At 37.8% G+C, this 17,983-nt stretch overlaps 1 protein-coding gene across 2 annotated transcripts; it reads right to left on the reverse strand.

Annotated features, from left to right (window-relative positions):
• Nucleotides 1-14,593: 14,593 nt before the first annotated feature.
• On the reverse strand, nt 14,594-16,343 carry LOC145116702 (uncharacterized). Of its 2 annotated transcripts, none has more exons than XM_079053029.1 (2): nt 15,473-16,343; nt 14,594-14,899 (listed from the first exon to the last, which is right to left on the reverse strand). In XM_079053029.1, the coding sequence occupies exon 1, from the start codon at nt 16,339-16,341 to the stop codon at nt 15,760-15,762; it is 582 nt and encodes a 193-aa protein (XP_078909155.1). In that variant the 5' UTR covers nt 16,342-16,343; the 3' UTR covers nt 14,594-14,899; nt 15,473-15,759. The 2 variants fall into 2 exon arrangements, with proteins under 2 accessions (XP_078909155.1, XP_078909156.1); XM_079053030.1 differs by having other exon boundaries at nt 14,594-14,910.
• Nucleotides 16,344-17,983: the final 1,640 nt, after the last annotated feature.

Consider the following 17,983-nt stretch of genomic DNA (forward strand, 5'->3'; position numbering starts at 1 on the left):
CGCCCCAGAACGTTTCCGCCGTTCCGGTTTTGGGGTGTGATAGTGTAGATGATTTTGTAGTCTACTGTGATGCTTCGATCACAGGCATGGGAGCGGTGTTGATGCACCGGGGTCATGTGATAGCTTATGCTTCGAGGCAGATGAAGCCACGCGAGGCTAACTATCCGACGCATGATTTAGAGCTGGGGGCTGTGGTGTTCGCCCTCAAGATTTGGCGGCATTACCTCTATGGGTTCCGTTGTACCATTTACACGGACTACAAGAGTTTGAGGTACCTCATGGATCAGCCGAATCTGAACATGAGGCAACTTCGGTGGTTAGATGTGGTTAAGGATTATGATTGCGAGATCCTATACCACCCGGGCAAGGCCAACGTAGTGACCGACACCCTGAGCCGCAAGGCGGTAGCGGCCTCGATCCGAGACATCTGTCTGAGGATTACCGTGATTACTCCATTGCTGGAGCAGATCCGAGAGGTACAGGTCGAGGGCCTGATGGAGGAGAGCCGAAAGTGCGAGCGGATTATAGGCCAGGTGGCCTCCTTCGATTACGACAGCCGAGGGCTGTTGACCTTGCATGGAAGGGTCTGGGTGCCATACTGGGGCGGAGTGCGGCATGTATTGATGGATGAGGCCCACAAGTCTAGGTTCTCCATCCATCCGGGAGCGACGAAGATGTACAGAGATCTTTGACCCGATTACTGGTGGCCCTGCATGAAGCGGGACGTAGCTTGGTACATGGAGAGATGCATGACCTGCAGGAAGGTTAAGGTAGAGCACCAGAGGCCACACGTCAAGATGCAGCCATTAGACATTCCCGTGTGGAAATGAGAGGATATCACCATGGATTTCATTACTAAGCTTCCCAGGACCACACGTGGGGTTGATTCGATATGGGTCATCATGGATCGGTTGACCAAGAGCGCTCACTTCATACCGATCCAGAAGAGCATCTCGGCCGAGAAGCTGGCCGAGATTTATGTGCGGGAGATAGTGTCACGTCAGGGAGTGCCTGTCTCGCTGGTGTCTGACCGAGATGTCCGTTTTACTTCCAGATTTTGGAAGCAGTTTCACGACGAGATAGGTACTCGTCTCCACTTCAGCACCGCTTTCCACCCCCAGACGGACGGACATTGACTTCTATTACCACATTGACTTCGATTCGAGTCATGATTTTAGGGTTTCTGAGTTGTAGAACTCGACGAGTCGATAGGCTGACTCGGAGAGTTAGGTCAACCTAAAAGGTTGACTTTGACCAAGACATTGACTTTGACCAAGGGTAAAATGGTCATTTTACCCTAAGGAGGATTATCAGATTTTGATTAAGTGTAATTATGGATTTGATAGCCGGGGAGTCGCCGGAGTAGAAGACGGGGATTCCTCACTCGAGTTTTCAGCAGTCAGTTTTGCGAGGTGAGTTTCCCTTCAGTAGGAACGGGTCTAAGGCACCAAGGCCGGCCCGTAGCATGATATGTTAGTAGCTGAGTATGGGCGAGGCCTGTATCTCATAGTAGCCGAGTGTGGGCGGGGCTCGTATCTCACAGTTTAGTTTGATTATGGATATATGCCTGATTGATAGAATTAGTTATACTTGTTGTCTGTGTAATACTTGTATGTTTGTTCAGTAGCTGAGTGTGGGCGGGGCCCGTATCTCACAGCAGCCGAGTATGGGCGGGGCCCGTATCTCATAGCAGCTGAGTGTGGGCGGGGCCCGTAACTCGAAGTAGTTGAGTGTGGGCGGGGCTCGTATCTTAGAGCCAGCGGAGTGGGGGCGGGGCCCGTATCTCCTAGTTAGTAGAGTGTGGGTGGGGCCCGTATCTCCACGAGTGTGGGCAGGGCCCGTATCTCTTAGTTGCATGTTATATGTGTATGGTATGAGGTAGTTTGGGGGAGCTCACTAAGCTTTGTGCTTACGGTTTTCAGTTTTGGTTTCAGGTACTTCCACCAGCAAAGGGAAGGGCTCGGGATGATCGCATGGCACACATCATAGTCTTCAACCTGGTAGTTTTACTCTGATGTTTTGTTATGAGATTTTTGATATGTGATAGATTTTATGATACTTTATGATACATGATTCCCGATTTTATCTATGATTATGGATGACTTATGATTTTAATAATGTTTTGAAAATGAAATTTTTGAACCGTAATTTTGGGGATGTTTCAAAAATCACAAGAAAGAAGAGTAAAATGTGCAAATATCCATAAAAAATTAATAACTTTTCACAAATCATATAATTTTTTCGTGTTATTGAATTCAAAAAACCCTAATTGATATCTACTATGGTGGTTATGGAATTCAAATCCTATAAATACTGAGATTACCTTCATGATTTCATGAGATATGGTGATCATTACAAAAATTTTGCTCACATAATCCCTTGGTAACCGCTAAAACACTAAAGATGGAAACAGATGCGTGTTGTGAATTAGGTTCAAAATGTTGGGTTTTAGCCATATGAACATTCCTATGTGCACATGCAAACCCTAATGCTTGGATCTAGGTTTCTCTAATTAAACATGCATTGAATCCAAGACTTCTAATGGCTAATAGAGTATAATAACAATAAGAAATCAGAATTAGAAGTTTACCTTGAATCTCTTGCTTGATCTTCTTGTCCTTGGAGCTTTAGAGTCACAATTGTCACTCCTCTAATGGTTTACAAACACCAACTAGCAAGAGGATGATTTGAGAGAGTGAGGAGGGATATAGAAATCGGCCAGGGTTCTTCCAAGAGTAAGAGTACCGATTTCTACAACCCTATGGGTCTACTTATACTTGTAAGGCTCCTAGGGTTTCACCTTTAAACCCTAATTGGATAACTTAGGCCCTAAGCAATCCTAATCCCTTCATGATAAGCCTTAGACGATTTCAAGGTCTATCCAAAGCCCTTAAACCGTCCAACCCCTCATCTTTAAGGAATTACAGCCCAAAGTACAACTATCACACACTTGACAGTTTATGCCCTTATATTTAATTAATCTCCTTAAGTCACTAAATTAATTCCTAATTAATTTATGACTTATATTAATCAAATAACAATATTATTATTCATTATATTATTAATAATATTCCTTCTCTCATAATAAATCATCCTGTCAAGTTGCTATGGTGAAGGCAACCCAAAAGGACCATGCACAACCGGGTCAAATACTTGCCTAATATAGTTGTAGCCTTAGACATTATTCCAACACAAAAATCAAATGGATTTGAAATAATGAAAACCGAAAATCTGATTTATAGGACATGATGGTTGATTGAAGCAATAAGGTACTTGGTGGGAAAATTAGGGAGTAAAATGTTGGAGGAGTGACACGTGGCAAGAAGGTGGATTAAAAGGGTGACATGTGGCATCTTAGAGAGGTTTTTATTAGGAAGAGACATTCATTCTACGTCTATGTTGTTTACTAGTGTAACACCCTGATTTCCTGGAAGTGAAACTTGAGAGTTTTTAATGCACAATATAGGACCTACTCGACGAGTTGGTCGGCCCCAACTCGTGGTATAGGGATTGAGATGGTCGCGTGTATTTCAGAACCAACTCGACGAGTTGAAGGGACCAACTCGACGAGTTGGAGCTGAGTGAGAAAACCCTAATTATTCAGGTTTGCACCCTATTTAAAGGACTTTAACTCCTTTTCCCTACCTACCTCATCACTTTATCACTCAGAGAAAAACCCTAACTAAGCTACTTCCTATTTTGAGAGTGTTTTGGGCTAAGAGAGTGTATTTTGGTGCATTTCTTGAAGAACTTGAAGAGTGATGTGCTTGGAACAAGATAGAGTCTTTGGATCCAACATTCATGCAGTGGTAGCATCCATTTGGAGGTAAAAAGTCCTTACCTTGACTTACCATTTCCTAGATCTCTTCTTATGTGAGTTATGGGCATTTTGGTGCAATAATGAGGGCCATTCTCGGGTTAAGCTTGTCTAGAGGGTATGAGTTTCGGATCTGGACTTCTCTAGGCCCCATGTACATAAATTCTTAAGATTTACGAAGCTTTGACCCGTTTTCATGTCCTAAAACCCTTCCTGAGCTTAGTATTGGGTGTTCTAGCCTTGTGAGGCCTTGCATGATCGTAAAGTTAGCAAATTTATGTGGTAACTCCATGCTAAGAGGTTAGATCTGGAGTTTGGAGCACTGGAATCGACTGAAATGAGAAATGGCTAGAGAACTCGTCGAGTTGGCCATCCAACTCGACGACTTGAGAGGGTTTTACCCGTATTTGGATTCAGAGTAAACTCGGCGAGTTGATGGGGGCAACTCGACGAGTGGTTGGGGTTTTTCTCGGTCTTCTGGACGCTACATGGAATCGACAAGTTGGCTAGCAACTCAGTGAGTTGACTCAGTTTTCACGATTTACTAAGTTCTGAGGAACTCGACGAGTTCATGAGTTGCACTCGACGAGTTGGGTCAACTTTGACTATTGACTTCCGTTTACTTTAGGGTTTTGGTCAAGCTGTGGATTTTGGAGGCCATGGAGGGGTGGAGTCTAGACCAGCAACACTAGTGCAGGATACATTGCTTTACTCTGCAAGGTGAGTCTTCTCACTATACTTACCTGTGTGGTAATTCATGTGTGACCAGAGGATCTTATTCGTATTATTGACCGAAGGGTCTCATTTACACTATTGACCGGAGGGTCTTATTTGTGTTATTGACCGGAGGGTCTTATTTACATTATCGACCAGAGGGTCCTAGTACATTATTGACCGGAGGGTCTTATCTGATATTACTTTGATATGTGTTATCATGCATACTGTCTTTGTGACTTATGCTGATATATTATTCTATGTATATGTGATCTTATGTCTTTATACTGAGATATGTGATATCATGCATTCTGTCTTGTGAATTATGTTGTATATTATCCTGTGCATTATTGAGATAGGACCAGAGGGTCCAACCCGAGCCGTGAGACCGGAGGGTCTTTGCTGAGACACATGACCAGATGGTCCTTATCGAGATATAGCCATGAGAGGCTAATTATTTGTGTGTGGTAGTTTAAGGAATTCACTAACCTTGATTGTACACATCTGTTAGAGATTATGTTTTGAGGGTTCTGGGATATTATCAAACATTTTGTTGCCTTGTGTTTGACAAGTTATACATTATATGGTTTTGAGTAATGTGACATGGTGTTTTATGTGATTTTAAAAATGAAAATTTTATTGAAAATTTATAGTGTTACAACTAGATCTTTATATTTTACAAGATAGAAACATAATTTTTTCATATTTGATATTTTGGCAGACAAGTTAATAAAATTGGAAGTAATTAACATCACCGATTTTTCTTATTTAAATAATGACTAGATACCATTTCACTTTAAAATAAATGAAATAAAAATTGATGGTCATTACTAGTTAGATTAATAACTTGTGAAAGTATAAAACTGTTAGATTAGGTGTCTAAGCTCATAACTATAATTGGTATGTACTTGAATTGATAGCAGCACAGTCCTTTTGGGTTGCCCTCAACCTAGCAACTGGACAAGGAAATTATGAAAGGAGAGATATTAATTTATAAGATTAATAAATTAATATAAATGATTTATTAATATGTTAAAGGATTAATATATTAATTAGAAATCAATATGTTTAATTAATAGTTAGCCATAAATTAATCAGAATTAATTTTGGGGTTAAAAGTATTAATTGTAAAGTGCAGGGACTAGTTTGCAATTAATTAATAGTTAAGTGGAAGGCTCCAGAACCTCCTTGGAAGGAGGTGGACGAAATCTATAGGGGAAACCCTAAGGATTTCGTCCAAGGGGGATTTGGATAAGGCCCTTGGGTTTGCTTAGGCCCTAAGCAAAGGAGCATTAGGGTTTTCCCTAAACCCTAGATCCCTCAGCTATATAAGGAGCCTCCTAGCTCCTAAAATCGGTCACTCCTTCTTTGAAGAAACCCTAGGGCCGAAATTGCATACTCCCTCTACCCTCTCTCCTTCTAGTTTCCTTCTTGCTAGTTCTTGGGTGTGATTCCATTAGAGGCATTACATTTGTGGTGCTAGGCTTCCAAGAAGATCAAGAACAAGAGGATTATCAATTGTTTGCTATAACAATTGAAAGGTATGTAACTCTTAAACCCTAGTTTGTTATTTTCGAAAATAGCCTCTCTCCTCTAGGGTTCTTGTTAGCAATTCAAAGTTATATGTTCAATAGTTAAAACATAGATCCAAAGTAGGTTGCATGTGAACTTAGGAATTGTTTTCTAGTTTATTTGTTTTACCTAAAACCCATCAGTGGTATCAGAGCCATTGTTTGGTTTAAATTGAATTGCTATATTTGTTGAATTGCAAATTAGGGTTTATAGCCATTAAACCCTAAAGGCCAAAATTTTCGATTTTAGGGTTTTGGATAAAAGGGTTTTCGAAAACCCTAGCCTCCAAGAACCCTAATCGAAATTAGGGTTAGGGTTTTGAAAACCCTAGCCTCCTCCCTTTAAAAATTTCGAAATATGCTATACCTTTTAGGGTTTCTTTGTTTTGGATAATAGTTGCCTTATTGGATAATTGAGAAAAATAAGGAAATTATCGTATCCCTATATTTTCGAAATCTAGAAGGGATTTGGATTAGGATTAAATTAATTGTTTAATTTAATTAGATAATCCTCACAAGATTTAATAAATTGATTAATAGTTAATTAATGGATAAATATTAAATCTAGTAATTTCGTTTATTTTAAATTTAAATTAATAGTTTAATTTTCGAAATTTATATATAAACCTCAAAGTTTTAAAAAGTTTAAAACACACCTTATATATGTATTATAATTAAAAGTTTAATATTATATATGTATAAGAATATGGTCAGTCAAATCGCTAGTATGATAAAATGGTAGTTGAATGGGTGTCCACTCTCACCCACCGCTTCCTTGATTAATGGAGGGTCGTTAGCAGAACGGGTTTGATAGGACAACTACATCTCATTAAAAGTATAATGTTATTAAAGAAAGTACTAGAACATTATTTTACAAAATCCCAACTCTAGTTACTTTAGGAAAAAATGTGAAAAGTATGCTAATCCATGAAATTGCACATTATGCTTTATTGGTCGTTAGTGGAGCGTGTGTGGTTAACCAGCACACTAAAAGGCACTAATAAAGAGTAGTAATGGGTATCTCATAATTGTCATTTTGATGGAGCGTGTGTGGTTTACCAGCACATCAATAGTTAATGATAAAGACAATGAGGTTACCAAGCACATTTGCATGGTTATTCACATCTTGTTTGTGATCCTCGGCACCCCAGTCACAAATGGAAGAGCATAATCTGAGATCAAAACATGACATTGAATAGTTTCAATGTATCTCAAAAGAATTAGGAATTTCACTTCGTTTATTTCGTCTAATGGTGGAATTGGTGAATCGTCATTCACCTACCTTTATGAAATTTACACTTGGATCTCGGCATCCCATTTCTAAGTTGTGAATCTTCATAGTTGGATCCTAACCTTAATATTATATCTTTGGGTTATTATATTAAGGTATCTTGAAATATAACTAAAACTTTCTTTCTTTTCAGATGTCTACTCCTAGAAACACTTCTGCTTCATCATCCTCCAACCACAACTTCTCTTTGCTCAACATATGCTCCAGAGTCGTTATGGATGGCTCTAACTATAACGATTGGATGCGCAACATCAAGATGGATCTTCGTTTTGAGGACAAAGAATATGTCCTTGAAAAAGAGCTCAAAGAAATTGATGAGTCTAAAGCTACTCCTGAAGAATATGCTGCCTACAAGAAACATTATGATGATGCAACCAAAGTGGCATGCATCATGGTCGCAACGATGTCCCCAGAATTGCAGAGGTACTATGAGTACTACTGGCCCTTTGAGATGAACAAGGACCTTATGGAGAAATACCATAAACGAGCTCGTCAAGAAAAGTTTGAGGTAGTCAAGTCACTCATGGCTTGCAAGATGAAGGAGGGGGAATCAGTTGTTAGTCACGTGCAAAGAATGCAACGCTACATAGAGCGTTTGGTCAAGATCAACATTCAATTCGATGAGGAATTGGCCATTGATATGGTCTTGAACTCATTGCCAGATTGTTATGGTCAGTTTATCCTAACTTACCATTTGAACAACACTGAGCAGACACTGGCCCAATTGCACAACTTGTTGCAGACAGTTGAAGCAAGGATGAAGGGTAAAAGTATAGCCTCCACTCCTGTAAGTGCTCCTGTATTGGCTATTGGACAGGAAAAGGGGAAAAAGAGGAAAGGTCCTCCCAAGCAAAACTGGAAGAACAAGGCTCAAGCTGGGTCATCTAGTAATGGCCCAAAGGCTAAGCCCAATGCTACCACTCCCCATGTTTCTGATCCAAAGGAGGCCGTTTGCTTTTATTGCAATCAAAAGGGGCATTGGAAGAGATCATGCCCACAATATCTGCAGGATATCAAAGATGGCAAAGTGAAGCCATCTTCAACAGGTATTTACACTATTTCTTCTAATAACTCATTATCTTCTCGTTCATGGGTCCTTGATACAGGATGTGGTTTTCACATCTGTTCTGATTTGCAGGGGCTAAAGGAAAGTGAGGAGATAGAGCGAGGAAGGACAAACTTGATCATGGCAAAACAAGAAGTCTTCACCAATAACCAAGATCGGAGTTTATCAACTTTTGCTTAGTAATGATGTTAGATTAGATTTGTTAAATTGTTGCTATTCGTCAGAGATGACAAGAAACATTATTTCATTTCATGCATTGTTCAGACAAGGTTTTAAATATTCTTTTAATGATTTGAATGGTTCAATTTCTGTTTATAAGAATGGTGTTTTTATGTTTGAAGCTTTGCCTTGTGATGATGTGTATGAAACAGTGACTTGTGGTGATAGCTTAGGAAATAGTGTACTTAATATTGACTTGTCTAATAGTGTAGACAAGGCATGCTTGTAGCATTGTCATCTTGGACACATTAACAAGAAACGCATAGCCCAACTCCAAAAGGAAGGAGTGTTAGAATCATTTGACCTAAAATCAGATGATATGTGTGAATCTTGTCTTTTGGGAAAGATGACAAAATCACCATTCACAGGGTCTTGTGAAAGAGGTGAAGGTCTGTTGGATCTCATACACACAGATGTGTGTGGGCCCTTCAGATCAACTACAAGGGATGCTAATCGATTCAATATGACTTTCACTGTGATTATGGCAGATATGGCTATATCTACTTAATCAAACATAAGTCAGAAACCTTTGAAAGGTTCAAAGAGTTTAAGCATGAGGTCGAAAATCAATTGGGCAGAAAGATAAAGGTACTTAGATCCGATAGAGGCGGGGAGTATCTTAGTATCGAATTCAACGACTACCTAAAAGAATGTGGGATAGTCTCACAATTAACTCCTCCTAGGACACCTCAGTTGAATGGTGTAGCTGAGAGGCGTAATCGAACCTTGTTAGACATGTTTCGTTCTATGATGAGTCGTGCTTCTCTTCCTATTCACTTCTGGGGGTATGCCTTATAGACAGCCGCCCACATCCTCAATCTTGTCCCTACAAAGAAGGTTGCCAAAACACCTCACGAAATGTGGATGGGGAAAGTTCCCTCGTTAGCACATATTAAAGTCTGGGGTTGTGAAGCTTTCGTAAGACGAGAGACTCACGACAAGCTAGCAGCTAGAAGTGAGAAATGTGTTTTCATTGGTTACCCAAAGCAGTCGTTTAGATATTTGTTCTACATACCTAGTGAAAACGTGGTCTTTGTAGCACGAAGAGGAGTCTTTCTAGAAAGAGAGCTCATATTCAAAGAGGACAGTGGGAGCACTATTGACCTTGAAGAAATTCAAGAGTTAGCCAATGAAGGAACCTTAGATGACACTAGCACTCAACCAGAGGAAACAGTTCCTGTTGAACCAATTGATAACTCATTACCTCTTCGAAGATCCACTAGGGTGAGTGTGCCACCTGAGTTGTATGGTTTTCATATTACTTCAGATGGTGACACATTCATCAGTGATAGGACACTGGTAAACTTAGATGAACCAATCACCTATAAGGAAGCAATGGCAGGCCCAGAGGCTTCCAAGTGGAAAGAGGCAATGCACAGCGAGATTAAGTCTATGTATGACAACCAAGTTTGGAATTTGGTTGATAGTGCACCAGGTCATAAGACAGTTGGGTGCGAATGGATCTTCAAGAAGAAGACAGACATGGATGGAAATGTGCACACGTTCAAGGCTCGACTGTTTGCAAAAGGTTTCACTCAAACCCCAGGGGTTGACTATGATGAGACCTTCTCACCGGTAGCTAAGATTAAATCTATTAGAATATTGCTCGCCATAACTGCCTTTCATGACTATGAAATCTGGCAGATGGATGTCAAGACTGCTTTCCTTAATGGGAAGTTGGCTGAGGATGTTTACATGAGTCAGCCAGAGGGTTTTGTAGATGCAAAGTTTCCCAATAGAGTGTGCAAGCTTGAGAAATCCATTTATGGATTGAAACAAGCATCTCACAGTTGGAATCTTTGCTTCCATGAGAAAGTCAAAGAGTTTGGTTTCTCTAGAAGTGAAGATGAGTTCTGTGTGTATATCAAGGCTAGTGGGAGTATAGTAACTTTTCTGGTGTTATATGTCGATGACATATTACTCATTGGTAACGACGTTCCAACCTTGAAAGAAGTTAAGTCTTGGCTTGGAAAGTGTTTTGCCATGAAAGACCTTGGAGAAGCTGCTTATATTCTTGGGATTAGAATATTGAGAGATAGAAAGAAGAGACTGATTGGACTCAGTCAAAGTACATACTTGGACAAGGTACTAAAGAGGTTTAGTATGGAAAATTCCAAGAAGGGAGAGCTACCTATCCAAAGCAATACCAAATTGAGTAAGACTCAATGCCCGAGTACAGATGAGGAAATAGCAGACATGAGTCGTGTACCTTATGCTTCCGTTGTCGGATCGATCATGTACGCTATGACAAGTACCCGCCCTGACGTAGCCTTTGCTTTGAGCATGGTCAGTCGCTATCAGGGAAACCCGGGTAGAGCTCATTGGATAGAAGTAAAGAATATACTCAAGTATTTGCGAAGGACAAAGGAGTGGGTCCTTATGCTTGGTGGCAGTGATACTTTGAGAGTAGATGGTTACAGTGATGCCAGCTTTCAAACAGATAGGGATAACTTCCGTTCTCAGTCAGGCTGGGTATTTTTACTGAATGGAGGAGCAGTTACTTGGAAAAGTTCCAAGCAAGATACGGTGGCTGATTCTACTTGTGAATCAGAGTACATAGCAGCGAGTGAAGCGTCGAAAGAAGCAGCTTGGTTGAGGAACTTCATCGGAGATCTCGGAGTTGTTCCAACCATCCAGGAGCCTATGGAACTGTTCTGCGATAATGAGGGAGCGGTTGCCTTAACAAAGGAACCAAGAGATCATGGTAAAACCAGACATATCAACAGAAAGTACCATTTTATCAGACATAGAGTAGAAGAAGGCCATCTTGTAGTAAAGAGGGTATCATCTGAAGATAACCCAGCAGACCCCCTCACAAAGGGTCTGAGTAGGGCTAAGCATATTCAACATGCTCGGAGCATAGGACTGAAAGATGATATTAGTTTTAGTAGTTAGATTAGTTTTGTTTTGAAACTTGTAACAAAGTAAATGTAATTGACTTTTGGTGATTAAATAATAAAGTATTGTTTATAAGTTTGGTTACTGTCTTTTGTCAATTGTTTATTATTGTGTTTCATATTTTGCATGTTTTACTTCCTGAATAATAAGATTATTCAAACTCCACAGTCGCTCGTACTTTTGGAAGTAAGTAGTGAATTAAGACTGTCATGAATTGGATTGCAGATTGTCTGAAGATAGACATGGCAATAGAATTGCTGCAATGTTCATGAGTACTCAGAAATCGATATTTGAGTATTGGATAAACCCTCGCTCAGAGTATCACTTCATGGAATTCATCACGAGTAATACTGAGACGATAATATCTTATAATCTTGAAACGAAGATATATGAGTTGTAATTTACAAGTTGGTCATGCATTGGTGATACGAAACCGCATCAGTAACTTGGTGTTATAAAACGTATTGTCATGTATAATTTGATGAGTAAAAGATACAAGCATATGAGTCAACGTTTATTCGTTCCTTTTGCCCTAACCGGAAAAGCGATATCTGTAGGCCCCTCGATGATTTGGTGTTGACTTATGTGCTGGGCCCAGCCATGACTAAATTGATGTGTTCGATTAGAAGTCCTACATCATCACAAATCAGAAATCGGGAAACATAGATTCTGGACAAAGAGATTGATTACATTCCATGTCTTATGTCCGGGGATATCTAGCAGAACGAAGGATTATATGATCACTTATCTTAGGACACGTAACTGACTGGGTCAGAGTTCGGCAGCAGCTTTTGGAAGCTACAATTTGTTGGTCAAATTTAGAAGGCATACTAGCAATTATAGTTACAGACTTATTCAAGTGGGAGACTGTTGGATTAGGTGTCTAAGCTCATAACTATAATTGGTATGTACTTGAATTGATAGCAGCACAGTCCTTTTGGGTTGCCCTCAACCTAGCAACTGGACAAGGAAATTATGAAAGGAGAGATATTAATTTATAAGATTAATAAATTAATATAAATGATTTATTAATATGTTAAAGGATTAATATATTGATTAGAAATCATTATGTTTAATTAATAGTTAGCCAGAAATTAATCAGAATTATTTTTGGGGTTAAAAGTATTAATTGTAAAGTGCAGGGACTAGTTTGCAATTAATTAATAGTTGAGTGGAAGGCTCCAGAACCTCCTTGGAAGGAGGTCGATGAAATCTATAGGGGAAACCCTAAGGATTTCATCCAAGGGGGATTTGGATAAGGCCCTTGGGTTTGCTTAGGCCCTAAGCAAAGGAGCATTAGGGTTTTCCCTAAACCCTAGATCCCTCAGCTATATAAGGAGCCTCCCAGCTCCTAAAACCGGTCACTCCTTCTTTGAAGAAACCCTAGGGCCGAAATTGCATACTCCCTCTACCCTCTCTCCTTCTAGTTTCCTTCTTGCTAGTTCTTGGGTGTGATTCCATTAGAGGCATTACATTTGTGGTGCTAGGCTTCCAAGAAGATCAAGATCAATAGGATTATCAATTGTTTGCTATAACAATTGAAAGGTATGTAACTCTTAAACCCTAGTTTGTTATTTTCGAAAATAGCCTCTCTCCTTTAGGGTTCTTGTTTGCAATTCAAAGTTATATGTTCAATAGTTAAAACATAGATCCAAAGTAGGTTGCATGTGAACTTAGGAATTGTTTTCTAGTTTATTTGTTTTACCTAAAACCCATCAAAAACATAGGTTTAAAATAGTAAAAATCGTTCTTCCCATCGAATTAATATATAACTAGTAAAAAACTCGCGGCTACGCCGCTTTTGGGGTAATATGGGAAAAATCGGCAAACTTTAAAAGATATGTGCTGAAATTGTAAATCACCACAAATAGGGGAGAAAATCGACAACTCGTAAAATTAGATGTTAAAAGTGTACAACCAAAAGAAAAGACATTGGTGGAGAAAATCCAAAAATGTTGTGGCAATAACGTTAAAATTGCCAAAGTTAGGGAAAATATGGTGGTAAAATTCTAAAGGAGGTTTTTGTGTTTTTTATGTCAAAATGTAAAAGTGTTGTCTACAAGGACGAAAAATGTCAAATTCATTAAAGATTTGTGGCAAAAACACCAAAATGTAAAACTTTTGACTGCAAGGACTAAAAGTGTCAAAGTCACTAAAAATTTGTGGCAAAAACCTAAATGCACAATAACTTAATGAAAATGCAAAAATGTAAAAATTTTGACTTTCGGGACGAAAAGTGTCAAATTCACTAAATATTTGTGGCAAAAACCTAGAAATAACAATTAATGAAAATTTGGGGGCACAATTTCAAAAGAAGCAAAGTATACTCTTGTTAAGGTCCATGAGATTTAATATATATATATATATATATATATATATATATATATATATATATATATATATATAAATGAATGATATTAGAGTAAATTACACGAATGGTTTCTATGGATAGGGATAATTTACACGTTTGGTCCCTAACTTATTTTTTTAATTTGAAAGGTCCATACTGTTTGTTTTTATTACGCGCTTGGTCCCTGATGTTTGTTTTTGTTAGATGTTTGGTCCCTGTCTTACCTAAAAATACTATTATTTAAATAGAGAAAAATGGTAGGATATGTAGGGTAAGGTGAGGGGGTGGGGTTGAGAGTTGTTTATTTAAATAAATTAAAAAATCAAGGGCAAAATAGTCTTTTTAGGTAAGACAGGGACCAAACAAGTAACAAAAACAAACAGTAGGGACCTTCCGAGTTAAGAAAATAATTTAAAGATCAAATGCTCAAATTACCCTAAACTATAGGGACCATTCGTGTAATTTACTCAAGATATTAAGTAACACCTTCTATGTACTTTAAGGGATAAATTTGAAAATATCAAGTTACTTGAAGAAATGAAATTTATATTTTATAAAAGAATTGTTATATTAAAAAAAAAGGAAATGAATAATTAATATGGGTCAATTGAAATGAAAGAAAAAACATGGTTGGTACATTTAGAATCTCCCATTCTTTTGCAAAGAATTCATAAACATGGTTGGTACATTTAGAATCTCCCATTTTTTTGCTAATTTTTTTTCAGTATCATACGTTCAAATTCTATCTTTAAATGTAAAAACAAACCAAAGTAACATTAGCTACACCATTACTACTCTTCATTTTCTAACCTTCGAATTACTACTTACTTTGTAAACCTGCAAGTTCAATATCATATGTTCAAATTCTATCTTTAATTATTTTTCTATGTTCTTTTCCATAATTGTTCGCGAGCTCCTCAACATCCTTCCAAATTAAAACCGACCTTCCACCAACACTCCATACTTTGTAAACCTGCAAAAAATCTGTGTCCTTTAGAAACAATTAGAGGGCTGATTAGCAATAGTACCACCATACATACAGAAAGTACATGCATGCGAGAGAGAGATAGAAAGGGTATTATATTAGTTGGATGACCTTTTATATATATATATATATATATATATATATATATATATATATCAACTATAAATCAACTATAATAATATAATAAAAGAAGATTCATTTTGCTATATGTAATAATTGTCATCTTATTTATAATTAATAGGTTTTCTTCGTTCCTTATTTCAAAATTTTATTAAAAAAAATACTTAATGTTTAAGTTTTAATATTTAATCTTTTGAAACCGTTATAATACATTTTACACCTAATGTATATATGGCAAAATCCAACATATGTGAAAATCATTTTTTTCAGAGATAAGAATTACTATTTTGAAAAGGATGACACAGTTAAGTTTTTTTACTTATCGAAACAATTCGAAAATAGGTATTGTACGTTCTCAATATAGCCGTAATGAACTTGTTATCAATCTAAGATCGACAGAATATGTATGAATAAAAAATCTAATATTTTAAAATACAGTACCTCATTATAGCAGTCGTGGTAAAACCCTGTAACACACCCAACCCACAACCATAGCAATAGCGGAGATAGGAATATAATAACGTCTACCACCACCGGCACCATTATCGTTAGCCTGACCACCACCGGTGCCATCACCGTCAGCATTATCGCCATGAGGGCTAGGAGGATCTATGTGACCAGCATTAAGACCATCGTGATTATCAGACTCAAAACCAGAAACAAAGCTGTCAAAATAACGTTCTGGGTCATCATTTCCATCAGTAACCCGCTCAGCTCCATCCCCAGCATTACCATGGGGCATCTGACCTCCCCCACCAGATTCCAGCTTCTAAATCAATGATTTCGAGCGGATTTTGCTGCATCTCCCCTAATGGCGGAACTCCATCGTTACCCTGAGCCATTTCACCTCCCCCACCAGCATTCCCAGCTTCCAGATCAATAATTTCGGGTGGATTTTGATGCATCTCCCCTAAGAGCTCAACATTGGCATTCAGCCCCTCACCTCCAACCCCATCATTATCATGTGGCATCTCACCTCCCCCACCAGCTTCCAGATCAATGATTTGGGGTGGATCTTGCTGGATCTCCCCAAAGATACTAACATAGTGGTGTCGAGGAACTACAGGTTGACCACCAGCCATATATCGTTCTCTTATTTGCTCCAATCGCGCTTTCAGTTCACCAGTAGTAAGAAACCGAGGTAGGCCAGTACTGGCGCGACGAGCTGCTTGAAACCATTGTACAGCATTGAAACCGTCGGGATGAGTGAGCGCTGTGGTTGTCAACTCGAAAGCAACCGCTTCAACAGCGGTTGCCTCATCAATATCATCGATAATTAAATCATTGTCGACGTTTTCCTCGACGTTCATGCTTTAGAGTTGATATATATATATATATATATATATATATATATATATATATATATATATATATATATATATATATATATATATAGAGAGAGAGAGAGAGAGAGAGAGAGAGACTGTGATGAGAATGACTGAATGAGGACTACTGAAGACGATAGAGGTGCCCACCTAATTTTTCCGTTTCCTTACGGCGTTGAATTGTTTGGGGATACACTAAGATTAGACTGACGGAAGTTTTAGTTTTTGACTGCTAGTTTTAAAAATAAAAAACGTTCATGAACCCTTTTCCTTAAGTCGAGTTAATTCTTTATAGATAAACTTTATTAAAAGCCTGTTTTTCTTTTAAAAATCAAATATTGTATAAACTTCCATAGTCCAATTTGGTATTATTAAACATATCAAAGACGATTTGTTATTTTAAAACATTAATCATATTTGATGTTGGTATTATGTTTATAAACTATATACTTTCAAATATAAAAAAAAAAAAAAAAAAAAAAAAAAAAAAAAAAACTATAAAAGTGTATGATATTTTCAATATAAAATTAGGTGAAACAAAAAGATTAATATAAAAGATTATTGATGATGATAAAATGAAAATATTATTAAACAGAGAATAAAATGTTATATCTCAATAGATAAATCAATGATTGATAAAGAATAACATAATTAGTCCGATGTTAAATGACTTATGTGGTTGGTGAATAATAATAATAATAATTAATAAAACAAGTTCTTATAGGACATGATCTTGAAGATACATATCACTTCCATAATTAAATTTTAATTTTATTGAAAACGTAAATTACTCTAAAGTTCTAATCCGAAATTAACGTTGAGTATAAATGTAAAATGGTATTTCTTTATTGAGATAATTTTGTATGAGCAAAATATTTTGGTTTACGGGTAGCTACATTAAAAAAGAGGAATTATGTGCGCATTGACGAATGTTGTTTAAAGGACTATTATCATAAAAGTTTTATATTTTTGCCAATAAATTGGCAAAAACCTTTGTTTTAATTTTTTGTTGACTGTGGACACGATATTTTCATGAAATTATGGGTAAAGGGAAAAATGTCGGTTTCACAGGTTTCAGTAGGTTATAAAGCATAGACGAACATTGAAGGTAAGTTGTTAGTTTGGTTTTGTTCCATTCTTCTCTCAAACTTCAATCCTGCAAGATGATAAGCTCCTCCAACATGCACATGCAAGGGTACAGAGAATGGGCTTTAAGGAATCATTGGTCTGAAGATTTGAGATGCGAGTGTGATGAACCTGCCACATTCTCGATCTCCAAAACTATCGATAATCCATGGAGGAAATTCAGGGGGTGTCCAAACTATCAGGTAATATCAAGTTTCCTATTGGTGGGATGTCAAGTCCACCAAGCGAATTACACAATTTGTTTGCAAATAAAACGTAATATAATGGTAAAAAGGGGTATCGATCCTCGGGGAAATGGTTGTATTCAATCATCAATGCAATCTAAAAGAACTAGTGTAAATAAACTAACTAACTATAATTAAACTAAAGGGGGGGGGGGGTGTTATGATTGCTTGAAAACTAAAAGACTTGAATAACTAAAAAGCTTGCAATTAAGCAAGGCGATGAGATGCTCAAATATTGGAGAGAATTGGTAAACCAA

This window comes from Lactuca virosa, chromosome 5, assembly GCF_052849685.1.
Source record: "Lactuca virosa cultivar CGN04683 chromosome 5, Lactuca_virosa_CGN04683_v6, whole genome shotgun sequence".
Taxonomy (NCBI): Eukaryota; Viridiplantae; Streptophyta; class Magnoliopsida; order Asterales; family Asteraceae; genus Lactuca; species Lactuca virosa.

What these genes read in the sequence shown, in the direction of transcription:
- LOC145116702 (XM_079053029.1), bottom strand. Translation starts at nt 16,341, where the DNA reads ATGAACGTCGAGGAAAACGTCGACAATGATTTAATTATCGATGATATT.